Source organism: Leptodactylus fuscus, chromosome 1, assembly GCF_031893055.1.
Source record: "Leptodactylus fuscus isolate aLepFus1 chromosome 1, aLepFus1.hap2, whole genome shotgun sequence".
NCBI classification, from domain to species: Eukaryota; Metazoa; Chordata; class Amphibia; order Anura; family Leptodactylidae; genus Leptodactylus; species Leptodactylus fuscus.
The window spans coordinates 310,538,216-310,560,182 of record NC_134265.1 but is presented as its reverse complement, the minus strand read 5'-3'; the positions used below and the strand labels follow the sequence as shown (position 1 = coordinate 310,560,182).

The window sequence follows — 21,967 nt, the reverse complement described above, 5'->3', positions numbered from 1 at the left end:
ACTGGCGTCCACAAATTAGGCGCACCTTCTGCTAGGCCCTGTGCCTGAAGCGGAAATCTACATTATAGATTCCTATTCCCCCTCCCACCTCTTCATTTTTGTGAACGGGCCATCTGTTTCTGAGACTACGTGCATATGGTGCTTTAGTCATCCGAGACACTACTCCCTGCTCTTGGCTGGTCCATCCAAGCCCAGATGGAGTGTTTTAGACTACCAAAGTACATAGGGTGTGGAAATTCATCAAGATCAGAGTATTGTATTCCGGTAATTACTCATATGTATCTGAAGGCATTAGCCCTATACTCCGCCGGTCCGTGTGCCTAGCTGAAGTCTAAAGCAGCTTCACAGATGGTTCCGGTATTACTTCAGCCATGAAGACTCATTTTTTGGAATATAGTGAGGGCAGCGTAAACACACAGGCAACAGTTTTAGAGACAGGTACCATTAACGTTGCAGATCTGAGGGTAGATAACATTTTACAGCAGAAAAATGACGTACAGCCTCACCAAACCTGTCCCACTGTGCAGTCCGAAAAACAGATGGCCACTTTACAGAAATGAAGAGGCTAGGAATCTGAGGAACCCCAAAAATTATTAAACTGGAGGGCACCAAGAACTATACACATTATGGACTTTTTTTGGTGTGTGTGCCAGCTAGACTATCATCTTAAAGTAAATCTGTGTTCAGAGGAATTATTGCCCACTAACAGCCCCATCACATGCAATGGGTGAATGATTTACATACACAAGGGACTTGTACGGGTAGAAGGTATGTGTTGGTCACATTAGTCTCTTATTAACCAGGGCACAACAAACTCCGTACTTTGGCAAGTATTAGAAATACAAGATCTGCTGCATTCCAGTTTCCATCAACTAAAGAGATTAAAGAATCAAGTCTCCAGCCCAATATCTAAACCCCCTTAATAGGATTATAAAGTAATGCACACCGGCAGCCATCTACAACACACACAGGGAGGGAGGCAGGTGCGCTATAAAGGTGTGCAGAGATGAGCCTCGGGCCTCTGCCTGTTTACATAAAGTCCCAGTATAATAGATTACACAACGGTCACGTGTTTTATCCTGGTTAAACAGGTTGGTAATATTTACCCTCCCTGTCTGCACTGGTATCATACATGCAGTTGCAGAACTTAAAAATTTACCCTATACTAGGATGTGCCTTCCAAATCTTTCTCAAATGTAGTTGGGCTTTCTTAGTTTGTCCCTTCACTTACTTTCAGCCTTGGTGCCACCACCCTTCTTATTCAGTCCAGGGTTTGTTTTTTCTTGTTTGGTATTAGCAGAAGACTACATAAGGGGTCTGTGCTGCAATGGTGGCTGTTACAATGGGGTACTGCACCCAATGGAGTAGGGCCCCACTATACAGAAGACGCTGTGGAGTGGCTAATGGACTTATACACCTTCATCATAACGTATATCCGTTCATATCTGTAGAATTTGCTGAGCAGTATAGATCAATAATAGCATCCATAATACTGGAAGGAGTAGTCCAAGTCATTCTCAAACTTGCCTGTACAAAGCTTCATTTATAGTAGAAGTATCATGTACAAATTCTTAACTCATCAGGGTTTGCTGCTCTTTATATCGTGTTCTATAAAGGCATAGCAGATGTTAAAGGGATTGTGCTGTTAAGGACACTTATCGCCTCTCCTGTTGATAGGGGATAAGTGTCAGATTGCTTGGGGATGGACCCCCCATCAATCATTAGAACAGAGAATGGCAAGTCCCCCTAAAGCCTTGTTGTGAATGGAGTATCAGTCTACTTGTGGTATCGGGAATGCGGGCATCGTGAGAATGCCAGGACTAACCTCCATTTACAAGGCGTCTTTTTTGTCATTTGGTCTATCGTTAAGTCCCCTGATCACCATGTCTAAACTAAACATTAATGACTCCTGCGCCAGCACTTTTATAGCAAGTACCAAGGTCTCGTGCACTGGGCCATACTCATGATCTGTATCACACTGGTGTGCCAATAGTACACCGCACCAGGCATCCATGTTTTCACTCCTGCAGCTACAGAGAACCTATTGGGAAAGGTCAAGATGACCAAAACGTCTAATGGGTTAAGTGTGTCTTAAGTCATCATTACATGCAGATGAGAGCCAGAAATCTTTCCAACATCTACTTTGGCTGAAACACCTTCCTCCAGAAGAGTGCAGGACACTTACTGACACACCGTGTTTCCTATAGGCATTACTTCTAGCAATGAACACTGTAGCACCAAACAAAGTCACACAGCGTGCCCAAGAGTTCATGACATCAATCCAGTTCCAGTACTATTGTTTAGGATCACGTGCACACCTGTTCTATGTACCAGTGCTCACACAGGAACCAACAAAGTTTAGGTCACTCCACTGCAATACAGACCGGCCAAGTTTCCCGTTTAGCCCAGACCCCTTAGGAGGTCACAAACTCCAGTCAAAAATCGGAAAGTGACAGACCCACTATTTTGTCATGCACAAAGTCCTGCAGACTAATGATGAGATAGAAGTTTACTGCCGACCGCTCCCCAATTCATTTCACTCTTCAGTACTAGTCTCAGCGGAGCTTGTTAATATTCCTCTTCACTGACAAATACATTAATGAGGTTCAGGTAACTTGCACAAATGTCTTGGGACGGAAGCAGGAAACCCCTAAGCTACTTGTGACGTTCACTATTCATAGAACATATATAACATATTCTATCACAGGCCACTGACATTAGTGATACTGGGCTACAGCAGCGTATATTCTAGGATCAAAACCACCTCTAATACTCTGATACAGAGCCATCCCCTTCATCCTTAGTCCACACAACAAGGTATATAGTCCTGTCCTGGTATACTTTTCTACAGCTTAGTTTTGTGTTTTGTCTTTTATTTAAAAAAAAAGATGTCATTTGTGATTTTGGAAGGGTAAGTATCAGTGTACTTATATAGCAGCGTTTCATGTAACTAATGGTGAACTATACATGAAGGTAATCTATATATTTATATCCTACTAACATTATAAATGTGAAAGTTTGTATGTTTGTGCATTTGTTCTTCAATCACGTAAAAACGACTGAACGAATTTGAATGAAACAACATGCTCAATATATGGCTTCACAGCGAGCTGCTGAGCTGCCGGAACAATCACAGGCACAGCTCGAGGAATGAGTTCAGCAGCAGGAAAGCTTGAGAGCTGATGAAATGCCAGAGCAGGCAAACTATATATATATATATATATATATATATATATATATATATATATATATATATATATATATTTCACAAAAAATATAGATATTTTATACAAAAGGTTAGCATGAAAGAATGTAATACCTTTTTACTTTGAAAGTTTCTGCGAACAATATGCAAATGAGCAGTGTGGGGCACCACGGGCGACCTTGTTGCTCCAAACTGCTATGGCCCACACTGCTGCAATGTAAGAACAAAGGGCCAGGTGAGGCCAGTTCTTGTCATTCAAAAACTGGAGAGATGGAAGACATATTGCAGTAGTATGGGGCGCAGAAGTTTGGAGCTACAGATCTGCCCTCTGTGCTCCAGACTGTTCATTTACATATTGAGAAATATCTTGGAAACTGAGGCAGGAATTTTCATGTGGAAAAAAATGGATCACATTCAGGTGAGCCCAATCTGTATCCCTGGTAGAATACGCTTCACCATTTTGACACTCCTTTTAATGCTCAGTTATTGGAGTAAAAATTATTGTTGTACAAAAACTTAAAAAAAAAAAAAAAAAAAAAAAAAGTGGATTGATATTTCCTTTGATTTTTTTTGTTGCATTAAAAATGTTCACCCAAATGGAGGAAGAATAGAGCAAGCATTGTTCCTATAAATATAAAGCTTTGGTATTATAATGGACAGGTATGTAATAAACTAATAGTGAAGTTGATATACGACCACCCTATTAACTTGTATAGGTCAAGCTGCAGAGTTTTACTGGCTGACTCTCTACATATGAAGTGCTGGGAGCCATGACTTCTGACTTCTTAGTCCTAGGATTATTAAGCTGGCCATAAACACTAGACTGAGTTCAGCCAACGTGACTATGCTGGTGAGACCAACCAACTATCTAACATGTATGAAATACTTGGCATTGTTCAATTGGTAAGTGTCAGGGTAAAAAGGATTCCTATGCTAAATTTCTACAATCCTGACCCTTGGTGGTGTGGGCAGTGGCCTATTCTGCTTTCCCTATTGACAACGTGGCTCAGCTGATCCAAGTTTCAGAAGAGTGGCTGGGCAACTGCTATGGAGAGTGTATGGCCAACTTTAGGGTCCTAACGCTTTGACTTCTAACCAGTAAATGACATCCAGTATATTCTAAGTATATGGCGTAACTAGTCTTTACTATCCATACAGGTTTAGTAGCTGTGTAGTGGGTATAACTAAATAGTAAGCCCCAAACACACAATCCTTCAAGATGATTTCTGCTCCTTAACAAGAAATCCAACAATTTCTCAAAAAGAGTTCCCTTTCTGAAGTCCAACACATAATACGGGTGTAGAAGTATTTACATCAGGTGGATACATACTGCAGACTAACTTGTAATGTCTTCCAGGTGGATAAGCTACCCAGTAAAAAAAAAAAAAAAAAAAAAAAAAAACATGATACATTACACAGATAGGTATGCCAAAACTAGATAGTGTTGTATAGATAGGGGCCTCCAATTTCCTATCTGAACAGAGCAATATCTGCTTAGTGCGTGGGACTGATGCAAGATTACAATCCGTGTACACTTCTCCAGTATAGATGTTGGTGATATACAAGCAACGATCTAATTATTATATATTAGAAACCTGTGTACCAGGCTGTTCTTGGCACCACATTGCACAGGCTACTTCCAGCATACTACTACCTCAGGCTACTATAGTTCACTGTACTGCAGACCTAGATGTCACAGCACAGACAGTGCAAATGCATTTATGAAAATCCACTGAGGTTTCGAACACAGTCATTTGGGGAAAAACCGTATTCTAAACATAGAAGATCTGGTAAAGCATAACCTTTTCATCAGACATATCTGTAGGGCTTGCATGTGATCTACAAACCCGCAGTATATCTGAGGATCAGCGACCGGAATCTGACTATCATCTAGATACAGGTTGACTAAAGAATCGTGTAATATGTTCAGTGTATCGTGTAATAAATGCGCCCAAGGAGTCATCACACCCACATGGGTATACTAGCGGGCTCATAAGGGATTATTTGTAGTCTGACATTATGTAGATATGAATAAATGCACATAAAAGGTTAAACTAAAGGGAAAAACTATAAAAGCTGCCAGCCTAGTGCTCGGGTAACAATAGCAGAAGGTCCGTCACTCTCCAGCTGTTGTGACATTACAACCCCCAACATCCATGAGCTTAGACCAATCCTCAAATATTCTATTAATAATTTATCAATTTTAATAGCACTGGGTCCACAGTTATCCTTCGCTAAAATTCATTCCATTTGTAAAAGTGTGGATGGCTTAGATAAAGATCAGCCATAAAGCTGCAAGCACTAAAAACTAGTTTTACAAGCGACATAAAAGAGAATGATTCACAATGCCTATAGCTAAAGAACAAAGTGTAAAGAAGAAGTTCTGGGTACGACAGGTGCTGCGGCTTCAGAATATAGAGGAGACCGTAAGAAGACCAAAGACTTTACCTTTACTTCCACAGACTGCATGGCTAGGTCACAGGGAGGCTTCAGAGCTTTAGGTCTCGTGGCGTACCAATACGTTGTCAGAGCGGCAAATGCACCAACGCCCATCAAAGTATTAGTGGGAAGAGTGCGAACATATTGACGAACATCCCCGAGTTCTGGGATCCGGATACTCTTGAATATCTCGTGTGCCTGCATTTTTACTGGTGCTCTCTAAACCTGTGGGCGGAGAGGAAATGGGAGGGGTGATATATTAAGTAGCAGAACAACAAGGGCTGCATTTCCACAAAGATCAAATCTATCACTTCTGCAAGAAGCCTAAAGTCATACATTTATGTCACAGGGATTCAAGAGGCACATGTATGCAGAATACTAACTCTGCACATGTACACAGACTGCCGGGAGACAAAGGGGACTGCGCACAGTCATGCTGCTTCCATGGAAGCCTAGTCAGTGCAGCAGCTGCATCCTCCAGTGGCTATGAAGTCACCATCATAATGGGAAATGAGTGTAACAGGGTAACAACAAGGTCATGTGCGAGCAGATGTTACAAAAAAATAAATAAAAAGTTAAATATTTGTTTAATTTAATGATTCACAAAATAAAAACGCACAACCACAAGCAAAAAGTTAATATAACGTGAACATAGACTTATTTTTAACCCAACATGTGCATTTCAGATTCTGACAAAAATCCCTAAAAGGAAAAAGCACTGCATTCTGTGGGTTTTTTTGTCCACCAAAATGACAAACATTCGGGGCTAAAGGGGATTTTTCAAGTTCCCATCCTACGGACCTAGCTATAGAATAGGTCGTCATTATGTGATCTGTCAGTGTCCAACATAAGGAGCCTGTACAGATCAGCTGTTCTAGCAGCCTCTGGATAGTGGAAAATGCGAATAGATGGACAGTATACTGTGTAGGAGTATAAATACAAATAGCAAGTAGCTCAGCAGCCACAGGGGGAGTGACTGAGCAGCCCAATAGCACCCCTCCTGCCAGGCCACACCCCCACAGGTACATCACAACAGTACCTGTTTATGGTCCCAATAAAATACATTGGTTCTTAGTATACATTTTTGATCAAGGTGTATAAGCCCACTAACCAATTTACGGTGACCAAGTATTGCATGGTTCTGTATGGAGGCTGCCATTTTAGTGATATGCCGGTGGGGTGGGTCAGAGCATGGGGACCTAGTCTGGGGGGGGGGGGGGTTCAGCTTCTAGGTCACTCTCTTTCTAAGCAATGAGCTGCAATGTATACGGAGAACCTTGTGTGCATTTTGATAGATTTTGCTGATAAGCATCTTTTTTTTCTTTTCTTCAAAATGTTGATACATTTTGATATCACTATCCAAAATGATACTTTGGATTGAACAAGTTAACATAGCCTACAGTCTCATTCACGTATGACAGATTTAATGCAAAGAGTTTCTGATCTGAAAATCTGTTACATACAATATATTTCAATGGTGTAAGGCCACATTGCTTACGGGAAATCCGCAGAGGTCAGATGCCTTGGCCCAAGCACAGTCAGGAGTGATCTATGGTGTGGGGGTCCCTGGCTCTACTGTCCTATGCTATATATAGTACTGGAGAGTGGGAATACAGGGGACTCCCAGCACCATACAGAACTATGATACAAGGCGGCCTGAGTTCGGGCTTTGAAATGTAGCCGATATATGGACTGGGTTTTCCAGCTCAGATACCTCCAGTCTATGGATTTCTACAAACTCTGTTTGATAGATCTCTCCTGAACACAAAAAACCCCCACGTGTGTGTATATATTTTTCATGGTGGTATATTGATCACAAAAAAATAAATATAAAAAATATTATTAAATATTAACAACAACAACAGCAGTTCTGTATAGAAAACAAAATGACAGTGAGGGACAATATAAACAAATTCGCTCCTTTCGAAAAAGAAAGCTATGACTCTAGCGCCACCTGTTGGAAAATAGCTATCCTGTCAGTCAATATATCATCATAAAAAAGGAGACAAAGTCAACGTTCCAAGCCAGTTAGATAACACCAGGAACACATAACTTTCTTAGTATATGGCAGGCCACAGTATTATTGGATTATACAATTATATCCCCAAGCCGAAAGAGTTAAAATTCAAGAGGTCCTATATATAGGTGATGTGTCTACTCTGCCCCCTGTTGGACAACCTAAGGATCAAACCCAAGTCAAATTTACAGAGACAGAATTCAAAGCTAATATTGAATAGGTACAGTTGTCATCTGGAAGGAAAGCCAATACAGCCATGAAGGTTGGAACAATTGACTTCTCATTTCCATACATATGACTTTATCTTCAACCATCCAAAAAACAAACAATACCCTGCACAAAACGTACACAACATTGTGGCTTAAAACAGAATTAACACAATGAAACAATCTATTTTAGGAGCCAGTGAGCTGAATAAACTTGTCTGCCCACACAGATCTGCCGTCACTGGTATAGATATAACTCATATACAAAAAATAACAAATAATTATAAAGAAAAAAGGATTGTGGAAACAATGCTCTAAGACACACAAATAATACCTAACTGACAAGTAGCCTCAGTTCTTCTTAGACAATAGCTCCCGTCGTGCGCCTTGTTCAGTCCTCACAAGTACAACCTGCTGCAGGGGACGTGCACTTGTCATCTGCTGTCCCAGCTACGAGCAAGGACTCTTAGGACAGAAGTCACATGCAGAGACCTGCTACTTAATGCCTAGTAGGCAAAAGGTAACAGAGGAACAGAGGAGGGTAAGAGCCAATGACAGTGTCATCTGCAGAGAGTCACCCCACATGCAGAGGGTGGCATCCTTGACACAATGGCATGTATATTGGTCATAAGAACAAAAGGATCACTGGTAGAGACAGACTTTCATTCATGAACCCTAGCATTGCGCTGGCAGAGAACGTTAACACTTTCCTATAACCATAGAGGTCAGCTGTTCTGCAGGAAGGAGAGTTCATATAGTGACAACACAGAGCGGCCACCAGGGTCGACGAGAAGATATCAAGGCAAGGTATACACATGAATATATGGTATTTATCCCTGATATTAAATAAAATCCTACTGCTATTATAAATGTGAAAGTTTGTGTGTTTGGATGTTTGTTAGTCAATCACGCAAAAATGGCTGAACAGATTTAAATGAAATTCGGCACATAGATAGTTTGTAACCTCAATTAACACATAGGCTATGAATTTATGTTCACATACTATATTACACTGTTTGTGCAGCAGCCTTATCTCAGGTCCCAGGGCTGTTAACTCTGTGTAAACACACGCTAACACTCAGTGATTTGTGTACACACATTTGCATATTATCTGATCTGCTCCAGGCAGTGCAGACAAACTGACATGGGCAAACACCTTTCATCCAAATTGGCAGTTTGTCAATTTTAAACATGTCTGGAAAAAGAAAATCAAATTTTCCACAAACAACAGCTATGAAGGTAGCCAGAAGTCACAGAGTTCTCCTCAAGCGGAGCTGGGGGGGGGATCATCGACGCCAACAACACATGCATTATATGCCTTCGCCGCGAGCTGCTGAGGTGCCAGAATGATTACAAGCACGGTGCGAAGAACAACTTCAGTGCCACACCAACTTGATATCTGCCGAAACGCCGGAGCAGGCGGATCATCAGCGCCAACAACACACTCATTATATGGCGTCCCAGCAAGCTGCTGAGATGCCGGAACAATCACAGGCATGATGCGAGGAACAAGTTCAGCAGCAGGACAGCTTGAGAGCCGCCAAAACACCGGAGCAGGCAAACCACAGGCGGATCATCCATTCCAACAACCCACAGACGAAGTCGCGGGCAGAGGCTATATAATTATTTTTTATTTTTTTTTTGCCAAAGCATAGCATTTGTCAATTTTCTGACTTATCCATAGTGCTCATGTTTGTCATTGGAGTTATCCTTTGCGATTTTCTTCATTTACGTTTGTAAAACTTGCCGCATTGCAGTCGACCATTTGACATGGGAAAGTTGACATGACTGTCAGCCAATGAAAGTAAATGTGAAGTGTGTGTTGAGTGCAGTTACGCAACAAGATGATCATTACTACATTCCTCAGTCTGCACTACATTCTTATCTTTACCGTACATGTGAAGGTCACCAAGGGTGTAAATAACCGTGCTGTCTACTGTACATGTGTCTCATTCATTCTTAAGATGACAAAATGTTCTCTCAAAAAGCTTAAAAGTAGTCTATAACCGCCAAAATATATCTAAATCATATGTGTGGTTGTAAGGTTGTAAGTGACAGTGAACATACATTTCTATAAAAACAAAACTAAACACAAACCTGCATTTGTTTATGACTTTGGATGTCATGGCCACAGTGAAATACGGTTATATCGCACTTGGAATCATACCCTAGTAATATGCCATACCACCTTAGGCTACATGCAAACAAACAGGTAGGTCTATGGAATTAATGGATGGACAGCACATTACGATATCCATGTGCCATCCTTGCCCTCCATGGACCCGCTCTGCAGTCAGTCAGGAATTGGACAGGTCTTGAGTTTTGCCCCCTTGATGAAAGCCTTATACACAGACCCATGATAATACACGGGTGTGTGCATCGGGTTATACAAAATAATAGGTCAGTATTCAACCTGATAAAAATAGGGCCAGCACACTGACAAAGAACATGGCCGCCTGCAGGGAGTGTCGTGTGCGGACAATTTAGTGGTATGTGATGAATGTTAATTTAACGTTTGCTGCATGACTGAATGTAACAGCAATAGACAATTCTTTGTGTAGGCCATCGATCAGCTGTGTAAAGGAGCTGTAGGGCATGAGTGTACTGTATAGGCACAGCACTACTGCCCATTCAAATGAAGAGGGCACAGCGCCATATAGTGTCACAGCCATATAGTGTCACAGCCATGGCTACATTCACATTTGCATAGTCCTTCTGAAATAGGTGGATGAAAATGACCACACTTTTTTTGTTCTCCCCTTTCAGTTTAAAAACAATGGATACCCGACGGACCCCCATTATAGTAAACGCGGTTTGTCGCTGGGTTCCGTATGTAAATAATATTTTAGTGGTCTGCCTACCCAATGTTTTGGTCCCCTGATGGACCCGAACAATGAAGAACTGATGCCAATGTGACATTTCGTACCATTCTACCCATTGTTTCTTACTGACTTTCCTGTGTCAGTTTTCACTGCTGTTCTTGCATTCTAGACATGAAACAGTAGCTCAGGATGAACAAGGATTCATTCTCAGTGTTGTAACCATGCAACAAGCTATTCTTTGACTGCAACTTATACAGACCGAAAAAAATGGTGCAAGAATCAAGACGCTATAGTAAGAAAATCAAGAAACTACATTTTATTAGTGACCCAGACATGCTAATGAAGTTCTGATTGCAGACAATAGTACCATGTTGACAGATTACCCACGCAGTGCTGTCACAGGAAGCCCATGTCACTATAGCGTAGGGGGGACTTAATTCACAACACACAGCAAGAACAACTCCCATCTCCTGATCAAGCTGCACTCACCCCACCGGGCACAGAACAAGAGAAGATATTGTGAGCTTTGCGCACTTCATAAAATAAGCCATTTGTTCCAGCTATCTGGAGAGCTGACAGTAAATGTAAAAGGGCCACTCGCCACTTATTCATCGCACCCTCCTACATGAGCGCACACACACACACACGCCTGGATCAAAGTTATGTACAGACTGGATTCACAGACCCCACATAGCAATAGCTGAGAAGTCTTCACCCACTTGTGGAAGGTACATTATTTCAATGATAAAAAAAGACCATGCGAGTAAAACTGCAAATTCATCTCTGCTGGCTTAACTGGTCTACAAATGAAAGACAACTCCAACTAAAACCTCATCCATAAAGGTACAACAAAACCAACAACAGAAAGAAAAAAAATACAAGCTCTGCGCCAGCTTTGCCACTTTTCCAAAAAGGGGGCATAGTGAGGGCGTAAAGAGGCATCAACCTCATCAGATTTATCATTTATGCCAGAAATCTGGTGTAAATGATACAGGGAAGCTACAAGTTACTCATACGCGTTTGCCACGTCATAGGAGACACCCCCTCCGCTAGGCTCAGAGCCCACAAAGACTGGCATTTATTATGCCAGTCTTCATAAGTCTGCCCCATTATCTGTATCTCATTCACACTGTGGTCCTTCAAAGCTCAAAAATACAGCATCATCTGTAGAAAAGCCAAAACCTGGAAATCACGAAATACTGCTCGAAAATGTAGATTGAAATACTGTTGTGCTAATGTGGCCATGGGCAGACAAACACATTGCCAGAATGTAAGTTTGTCTGGAGCAATAGAATTACTTCTGGAGCTTTTGTGAGGGGGGAGGGGGGGTAGAGTCCGTAGTAGAGACCCATACTGGACTTAACATTGGACGGAGCCTCAGTGCACCTCCGATATACATCAACAGCACATACTGGACCATACTACAGATTCTAATGCTAGGAGTCAGTCTCCCAATATAGTAAAGCCAGATCACACACAGACAGCCTCACATCTGAGACTTTGTTACTGTGAAACCAGCCAAGGCAAAGGGCCCATGTTGCAGAAATGCAGGACAAAAAAACTGCAGTTTTTTAGCTGCATGGTGGTGCCTTAGCCTAAAGCCCTTTTTCCATTGGCACCAGTTTACATTGATCTGCTTTTGTGGTTTATCAATTGTGAAATATCACTGGGCACTTCTTTTTGTAATTGCTTTAGGTACCCAACACGCCAAAATGGTATAAGACACGTAATAATGTCACGGATCCAAACAAGGCACACAAATACAGAGTGCAAATCAGGTTAAAGAGACCTTTTGTGTCCCCCAACATCGCACAGATTATATACCACGGCAAAGCTGACAGTGCGTGGAATTCAGTGCACTGTTAGTTTTGCAGGTATGTGCCTGTAGTACGAATGTCATTGTCATAGGGGCAGCCTCACAGCTATCGTCGTGCGGAGAGGAACGCCCATCTGATGATACGCTTCTACAAGTAAAGGACTATAGCAGCAGGCACACAGGAGACCGGTCATAAACATGGCTACCATCCAGATGTCATCAAAAGTCTTTGTTCTGCACCAGTGTTGGGCCACTAGAAAATTTCCCCAAATTTTCCATGAATAGGATATGACTTTCAACCAAAAATTGCTGGAAATCACAGACCACCAGAACTCTACCATATTGGAAAGTCAGAACATTCAGAGCTCTGTCACTTCAGTGTTTTGGTTTGAGGAGTACTATAAGTCAGGGGGCCCGAGCTTCCCATGAGACAGAACGCCGGGTCTTTATATATCCAGCCAGTGTCCTTAGTGACCTCTAGAGTTGTCACTGTCATTTGTTTAGATATAGCCACTCCCTGATACCATCAGGATATACCATTACTTGGCAAGCTGTGGCAAATCGCAGGGATTCCTCTAGCAAGCATTCCTATCAACTGTGGACAAACTGCTTTTTTTTTTTTTTTTTTTTTTTTTAGTTCATTAATGCCCTAAATCCACAAAAAAACCTGAAAATTAGAAACCAAAATGTCCAGAGATATTAACAGCACCAGAAGCATTTGTAGACTGCAAAACCCAAACCTAATTTGACACATGCCTGGTACAGATCTATATGTTACGTTTGGAAACCCAAACACAGGGGTGAACCTTTCTTAAAAAAAGTTACCCACAGACCCCATAGACAATTGGCAACAACGCTGCAATGTCCACCTGAAATTGGCAGACAATTGTCACGCACAGACTTTTTCATCTGCCGCCTTCAGTTTTAAAACGACAGACACCATTATTGTCAAAGGGGTCCTCTGATCTCCATATGTAACCTCCAATGGACCACAGACCACTTGTTATATCAATAGTCTCCAACCGGTTAACTCTCCAGTGTCAGAGTCAGTCAGAAATCATGGACGAAAGAGTCCCGGAAGCACAACTTTCATCTAGCAATTTCAGCGAGAATGTAGCCGATACACAACGGACCCATAGTATCTCAATTTCTGTTGTTCATCAGACAGACCACCTTTATTGTTTAAAGAGGACCTTTTATGTCCTTTGGCACATGTGGTTTTATATACCGCTAGAAAGCCAAAAGTGTGCCAAATTCAGCACACCGTCGGCTTTCCCGTTTTGTGCCCCGGGGCTAAAGATATCACTGTCGTTACCGATGTCTGCCCACTGTCAGAAGGGCGTTCCTGACAGTCTAGCTAAGCTGTGAGGAATGCTCCCCCTGACAACACTCGTCCATAGCTCTGTACTGTCAGAGGTGGCGTTCCTTACCGCCCAGTGATGATGCTAAGCTGTGAGGAACCCAACCTATGGGCGAGTACTTCGGGGGTGCATTCCTCACAGCCCAGCTAGACTGTCAGGAACACCCTTCTGACAGTGGGGTGAGACCATTGCCATTATAACGGCAAGGATACCTCCAGCCCTGGGGCACATAACGGGAAAGCCGACAGTGCGCTTAATTTGTATGCCCGAGAACATGAAAGGTCCCCTTTAACCCTTTAATTTTTCCGGCCATGCAACAGACTAGAACAGTGGCAGTAAATAAAACATATACCTATGTCTTGAATTTGGAAAAAAAATCATAATTTGATTTATCACTAAAGAAGGGTTCAGTGAATGTGCATATGAAACTTGTTTGGGTTTGGTACCTCAAACAAGGTTAAGAACCACTGGACTAGAACAACGAACGGATTAATGATGTAGATGTGAATGCACCCTTACAATAGGTTCTCACTAGCATTCGGGTCTCTGTCATTTGGAAAGACAGGAGATCCTGTCTGCTTAAAAAGTGTGGTCCACTAGGTTTCCTTTTAGAATTTTTCTCTCAGGCGATTTTAAGCAGAATCTACAGCGGAGTCTCCAATGCAAATGTGAATCCAGCCTGAGCTGGGAGTCAGTGGAGACAGCAGGAGGTCTATGCATTGGAGTCCACTGTTGACGATTCACCCGGTTTTAATCTAGACTTCACTGTCAATGTCATCACAATTAAGGTACAGCCGCAAGATTTAAGCAAAAAAAGTCCAGCAAAATTGGGGCAAAATTCACAGAAATTACACATGGATCTTTTGCAGATTTTGCTGTGGATTTCACCTCACTCATTGGGTAATATGGAGCCTATGGTAAAATCTTCAGCATAAAATTGTGTTTTCTTCCCACTATTCTGCCATGGTAAGTCTGCAGCGTATCGCCCAATCTGGACATAGCCTTTGGCTGAACTGTAAGGTTACTTACTTAATAAAAAAATGTGGACACACTGGAGAAAGGGATCTCCCAGACCGACCAGGTGGTTAAAGGCTTTGTAATGCCAGTTAAGCTGTAAGAGCCTCATCTATCCCACTGAGGGCAGAGCGAGGAGATAATCGCTTGTTGTCTTGGATATTCTCATTAATTAGCAGCTCTGCCAGGCAAGTACTTGACGAAATATTTACACAAAGGATATTCTGCCATAGATATAATACAAGAACACTTCTGGTTATTGTGGCCTATGTATACAAAGTCATCATCATTATAGTACAATTTATCTATGAAAGCCTAAACAACACACCCTATATAATCAAGTACGGTATATACTTTATATACATTACATCTATTAAAAATGTACATGTGTGCAACACATAAGTACATGGGAGAGTCATATAACCCTTATTAGATCATTACCAAAAACTGCAAAGAATCAGAACCGAAAGAAGCACAAATAAGTTATGGCACCTTTTAGGTTACAGTTCTTCGGGATTTAGTGTTTACAGACAGTGAATTTCTATGTCACACCATGAACTAGGCTATGGCTACTGAACCACCGAAAGCATTTTTTAAGGCCTCGTTCACACTGGGCACAGGACCGCGTATTTTGGTCCTGATTCTGATGCGGAAAGCTGCGCTAGAATAGGACCAAAATGCGCCTGCAGCAACATCCGACAATCGTGGCTTCACGATCCGGAGTAGGCCCAAATGAATGGGCCTAGTCCAGAGGGTGCTGTCCCGAGGCAGACGCCAGGGCTGACTCAGCTGCGGAATCCGCCTGAACAAAGGACAGCTCGCTTCTTTTTTCCGTGAGCTGGAACATACCGCTTACGGAAAAAAGGAAACTAGAGGTCTACATAGATTGTGAGGGGGCAGATTCCGCCTCCTCTTGCACCGTATGAACGATCCCTAATGGTAAGATCACATTTCAGGATTAAATCTGACATGTATTTAACAAGATACCCATCATAATCCAGAACATAAGCTTCAGATCCTATTGTAAAACACACATTGGACTTATTCCCAAAATGTGAACTTACCTTAAAAAAGCGCAACAAATCAGATCGAGAGCCAAATTTTCATTTACAAGCGGTTTTTTTTTTCTGCTATGCAGCCAAACCAGTTACGCTGGGTTCACACCAACGTTCGATTTCCATTATCAGGTTTCTGTATTCTGCATGCAGAAGACGGAAACCTGTCATGCCGAGTCCGGCCATGTGTGCCAGTGAGCGTTTTATGTGCTCCGCAGCAAAACCAGTTTTTTTTAAACCAGACAGACTACTGCATGTCCGACTGTGTCCGGTTTAAAAAAAAAACAAAACAATTTCGCCGCGGAGTGCATAAAACGCTCACGGCGCACACGGCCGGAGACTTTTCAAGCCCATTCAAATGAATGGGATTGAAACATTCCGGCAGGTTTCTGCCTCCTGCCCCTGTTTTGTGCAGGAAACGGAAACCTGCAAAACGGAGTATGGGTGCAGATGTGAACGAGCCCTTAAGCTGCTGTGAATGGGGTAAGACAAATAAACGCAAGTGAATTATTCTTTACTTTGCTTACCGTCCTATTCACAGTGCATCACAGCTGGGGTCTATATTGTCCCATATAGGGCTGACAACAGTGGATGTTAGGAAATTTAATAAAGATTTCCTGATATATGTGTGAACATACGCCAATTTTTACATTTGTCATTGCAAAATTTCAAAACGTGACTATACGCAAGGGACATAATCTATGTACAAATGTGTACAACATGCAATAATCGTGCCAGCACAGCAGTCACAGGGCGTACCAGGTGAGAACTGGTCAGATAACCGATCCAGGACTTTGTAACAAAGCTCAAAGTACTTTCCCGAGACACTAAATCACAGTGATCTATACTCTTACATAGGTCAAGCTGGGTCCACATTTGTGCTTGCTCACCCTTCGGGAATATCATCCCCTATTCTGCTTGAAAAATGCAGAGAGAAAAGTCCTGCAAGAAACCTTATGCACCCATTATAGTCTAGGGGTAACTACTTCTTAAGCGGAATAGGGTTTCGGTTTTTGGGACCCAAAGAACGGAAACCCAAGCTCAGGTGTGAACCTAGCATCAGCTGTAAGGATAAAATGCCCACTGCCCACTTTTTGTGCAGAGGATGCTATCAGAGAATATCTCCATACATAAGGCACATGATATTATTCATTTTTTGCTGGATTTGTATGGAACACAGCAGATAAATCCTCAGTGTACTTCTATCATATGGAGGTTCTTTAGAGAATTCATGCCACTCAGACCTATTTTGACCATGTACAAAATACTATAAAAGCCAAATTGTATGCAACCATTTGCGCCACATCCAATTGGACATTGCCCTAGAAGATTCTCCCACAGAAGCAATCCTCAGAGAAAATAAATCTGCCATATTGATTCACATGACCTACAAGTGTCTGTCAGGTTAAGGTTGAGGCCAACTATTCCAGATAATTCTTTTTGTTGCAGATTTTGTTGCGTTTTTGAGCCAAAGCCAAGAGTGGCATCAAAAAAGAATGCAAAATATAAAGGAAGCTCTTATACTTCTGTCTTCTGATAAATCTATACTTGGCTTTTGTTCAAAGAACAGCAGCAAAAGCTACATTAAAAAAAAATAAATAAATAGGCACCATTTCAGCATTGTATAGCCTGGAGCCTAAAGATATTTTCTGGAATGTAATGCTGATGACCTTTTTTCTTAGGTTAGGCCATCAATATGGGATCAGTAGGGGACTTCCTCCATAGACCACCACCGATGCAATGTTTAATAGGTCACTAAGTTGTATACCACAAATGTGGCTGATGCTAGGTTCACACCTGTGTTCAGGTTTCCGTTCGGGGGCCCCCGAACAGAAACCTAATCCTCTTAAAAGTGGTTACTCTCGGAAACCTGCAGACCCCATAGACTATAATGTGGTCCACTGGGTTTCCAGCCGAAAAGGGTAGATAAATGTGGCAGGACTTTTCTCTCTGCATTTTTAAAGGGATTCTACCATTAAAACCTTTTTTTCTGGATAAGACATCGGAATAGCCTTTAGAAAGGCTATTCGTCTCTTACCTGTAGACGTGGTCTCCGCTGCACCGTTCCTTAGAAATACAGTTTTCTACCGGTATGCAAATGAGTTCTCTTGCAGCGATGGGGGCAGGCCCCAGCGCTCAAACAGTGATGGGGCCGTCCCCACCGCAGCCAGAGAAGTGTCTACAGCGCCGCCTCCTTCTTCGTCACCCGCGTCATCTTCAATGTCTTCTTCCGGCGCAGGCTCGTAACTTCTAGCAGAGCAGACTACGCAGGCCACGGGAAAATGGCCGCTAACAATACTGTGCACGCGGCCATTTTCCCGTGACCTGTGCGCCTGCGCAGTCTGCCCTGCCCAAGGCCTGAGGCCTAGAAGTTACAAGCCTGCGCCGGAAGAAGACATTGAAGATGACGATGCGGACGAAGAAGGAGGCGAAGCTTGGAGACACTTCTGTGGCAGCGGTAGGGACGCCCCCATCGCTGTTTAAGCGCTGGGGCCCGCCCCCATCACTGTGAGAGAACTCATTTGTGTACCGGTAAAAAACAGTATTTCTAAGGAACGGCGCAGCGGAGACCACGTCTACAGGTAAGAGACGAATAGCCTTTCTAAAGGCTATTCCGACGTCTTATCCACACACACACAAAAAAAAAGGTTTTAATGTTAGAATCTCTTTAAAGTGGAATGGGGAGCGTAATCCCCAAGCGCAGACCTAATCTGAACTGCAGCAAAGTCATGTGATTGATGAACATGCAGTCACGTGTTCAAAGTGACTGATCAACAGGGGTGCTGGGATTCGTAACCCTACCAATCTGATACTAATAGTTGATCCTAAAAATAAATCATCAATATTTAAGGAAAAAATTTAATAAGAGTGTAAATGGAGATGAACAATAACATACCTGGACACCAGTTTTAGACGACCCCTTTTGCTTATTACCACTATACCTGGGATCCAAGTAATAATCACAAAAACTGTGCAGACTGCTGGTAAAATATTGGCTAGTCTGCAGTGAGAAACAGGAAGAGAAAAAATTCACCACTCCAGGCGCATATTATTGAGACAGACTCCTAAGGTAGTCATAGACGCACTGATAGGTCTGCTGATCTACTGAGAATCTGGAGGACGCAATCTGTATCAGAACCACACATCCATCGCATTCCCATGTAGTATTTAGGAATCATTCTGAGCTGAAAATCATTGACATGTATATAGCGAATAATGTCTCCAATTGTAGATACAGCTTTGCACATACAGAAAATCAACACGACAATCCATAAGCAGTTAGGTGACTATTAAAATACACAATAGAAGAGGATTCCCATCCGCCAACCCACAGAATGCTGCAATGTGTATTTAGCATCCATGACCCATCCACACGGTTACTATAAACTAACACCCAGAAACAGCGGCTTCTCCAAGACAAGCAGACCCCTCAATAAGCCAGCAGCGACTACGGTAAAGCCCTACCTGGGCAGCTAGGTGGCACTGCTGCTATGTAGACTGCCACACTGTAGCCTGCAGCCTGCTGATAATATAGCCAGGACATAAAACACAGTAATGTACTCTCTTCTACCAAGGAAATTGCAGAATAATGTCCCCAAGGTAAATGCCTACAATTTGATAAATTGGATAAAAGGGACAAGGTGCAGCGGCGAGTGAATAAAAATCCCCTAATACTGTGAAAATGCATAAGTCTACAGAATAGAGAGAAGTCTATAAAATACTGCAACAGGAAACCTGCACAATCTGATCAGATGGAAGCCGGCGCTACCAAATACAAGAGGATGGAAATCACAAGGCGCTGAGAGGGTTAAACAGCACACTGCTACCGTGTGACAGGCTGCACATGATACAGCAGAGCCCTCCATGTCACAGGAGCTGTATACAGTGAGAGAGGAGCTGTATACTGTGTCAGAGCAGGCAGGCAGCAGTGCACATCACATAGCCTCAGCTCCTGTCACACCAGTGCGCCATTGGACTCTGCACATGGCAGCTGCTAGGCAGACCCCAGTGACCACAGAGGCCTGCTACTGACCACATGGGAGCCCTGCACACCGGCCAGCACACACAGGCACATTATTATAGCACATATATGGCGTATACCACAGCACTCCATTCTGATTTTCTATAGACAGCTCCTACGGCTGCAGCCATAGCCGCACTTACCTCCCAGGTCTACAGAACAACATGCATGCCGGGCCGGGCTGTGCTATTTATATAGATGTGGACAGCTCAGGGCCGTGGTGTGTGCAGCTTGTATGCACCGCCCAGCCTGCTCTCCCCCTCACACAGATCTGCATAGACCCGTCCTCCTCCCCCGGGGCCGGCTGCACGCTCTGCCGCTGTCTGCACCTCCCCGGCCTCAGCTCTGCCCCTTCCCTGCCCTGCCCCTGTGTCTGCTCCGAGACATGACAGGAGATGGTCAGCAGACAGCACAGGGGAGGCTCATGGGGAGTATGTAGCAGATGTTAGTGAGTTCACTTCCTATACAGTAGTTGTAGGGGCTCTCCACCTAGCACAGCCCCCTGCCCTGAAGAAGCCCCTGGATCCACAGAACCATATAAAACTGGGTCTACATCAGTGCCGGGGTCTATGTTTGAAGACTGAAAATTAGGGAGCAGCAGTGTCTGTAGCTATTGTCTATTACAAGATTTTAGTAATGGACACTAGCTGAACTGTCAGTAAGCCATTAAAATTTCCATTCATTTCAATGGGATTTTATCTTGTGTCCATTTTTCACCCAATCCGTCAGAATCCGTTTTTTTTTCCCCAACAGAAAAAAAATCCTGTGTGCAGGACTTTTGTGTTCGTTTGAAAAAACGGATTCTTGACGGACAGCAAATGTTCATTATTTTTTTAACATTGAAGTCTATGGGCAACAGACTTTTTACTTTTTGGTAGAGTTGGAAGGGACCTCAAGGGCCATCGGGTCCAACCCCCTGCGAGTGCAGGTTTTCCTAAATCATCCCAGCTATATGTTTATCCAGATTCCGCTTGAAGATTTCCATTGATGGAGCGCCCACCACCTCCCGTGGCAGCCTATTCCACTCTCTCACTACCCTCACTGTCAGAAAGTTTTTCCTAATGTCTAATCTGTATCTCTTTCCCTTTAGTTTCATCCCATTGCTTCTTGTACTTCCTTGTGCTAATGAGAATAGGGTAGATCCCTCTGCACTGTGACTACCTTTCAGATATTTGTAGACTGCTATTAAATCTCCCCTCAGCCTTCTCTTCTGCAAACTAAACAATCCCAGTTCTTTTAGCCGCTCCTCATAGGACATGGTTTGCAGACCTTCCACCATTTTGGTTGCTCTTCTCTGGACTTGCTCCAATATATCGATGTCTTTCTTGAATTGAGGCGCCCAGAACTGTACACAGTATTCCAGGTGTGGTCTGACCAGGGAAGAGTACAGCGGAATAATGACCTCTCTTGATCTAGATTCAATGCTTGTCTTAATACATCCCAGAATTTTATTATAGCGGACAGTAACTAATAGCCATTACTGTCCGTTATTTTGTGTCCGTTGTTTTCTGCGCATGCTCAGAAAGCAGAAACAAAAAAAATGGACAGTATAAAAAAAAAACGGACACTAACTGATGTGACGCTGGGTTCACGCCAGCATTCGGGTCTCCGTTATCAGGTTTCCGTCTTCTGCAGGCAGAAGACGGAACCTGTCAGACCGTTTTTTTTAAAGCGGACACAAAGTCCTGCATGTCCGACTTTGTGTCCGGTTAAGAAAAAAAAACTGTTTCTCCACGGAGAGCATAAAACACTCACGGGCGCTCACTGCCGGACAGGTTTCTGTCTCCTGCCCAGTTTTGTGCAGGAAACGGAAACCTGCATTACGGAGACCCCGGGCACAGATGTGAACGAGACCTGAACTGATGCTAGTGTGTCCATTAAATGGATCACTTAAAAAAAACGGATGTGTCAACATCGGTTAGTGTCCGTTAATGTCCCCATGGCTATAAAGCGCTGCAGGAAAAACCGCAGTGGCAACTCATTGTGGTTCTTCCTGCAGCGCTTTATACAG

At 43.0% G+C, this 21,967-nt stretch overlaps 1 protein-coding gene across 3 annotated transcripts in view; it reads right to left on the bottom strand.

Annotated features, from left to right (window-relative positions):
* The window catches only part of ACSL1 (acyl-CoA synthetase long chain family member 1), a 51,627-nt gene extending 31,411 nt beyond the window's left edge, over positions 1 to 20,216 (bottom strand). The window contains exons 1-2 of one of the 3 annotated variants that reach the window (XM_075259183.1): positions 20,100 to 20,216; positions 5,654 to 5,869 (exon numbers count right to left, since the gene is read on the bottom strand). In XM_075259183.1, the coding sequence (XP_075115284.1) occupies positions 5,654 to 5,848 (195 nt within the window). In that variant the 5' untranslated portion in view covers positions 5,849 to 5,869; positions 20,100 to 20,216. Of the gene's footprint in view, positions 1 to 5,653; positions 5,870 to 8,201; positions 8,311 to 20,099 lie in introns of those variants that run through there. The other 2 variants (XM_075259192.1, XM_075259176.1) reach the window with 2 other exon arrangements.
* Between the last annotated feature and the right edge of the window lie 1,751 nt (positions 20,217 to 21,967).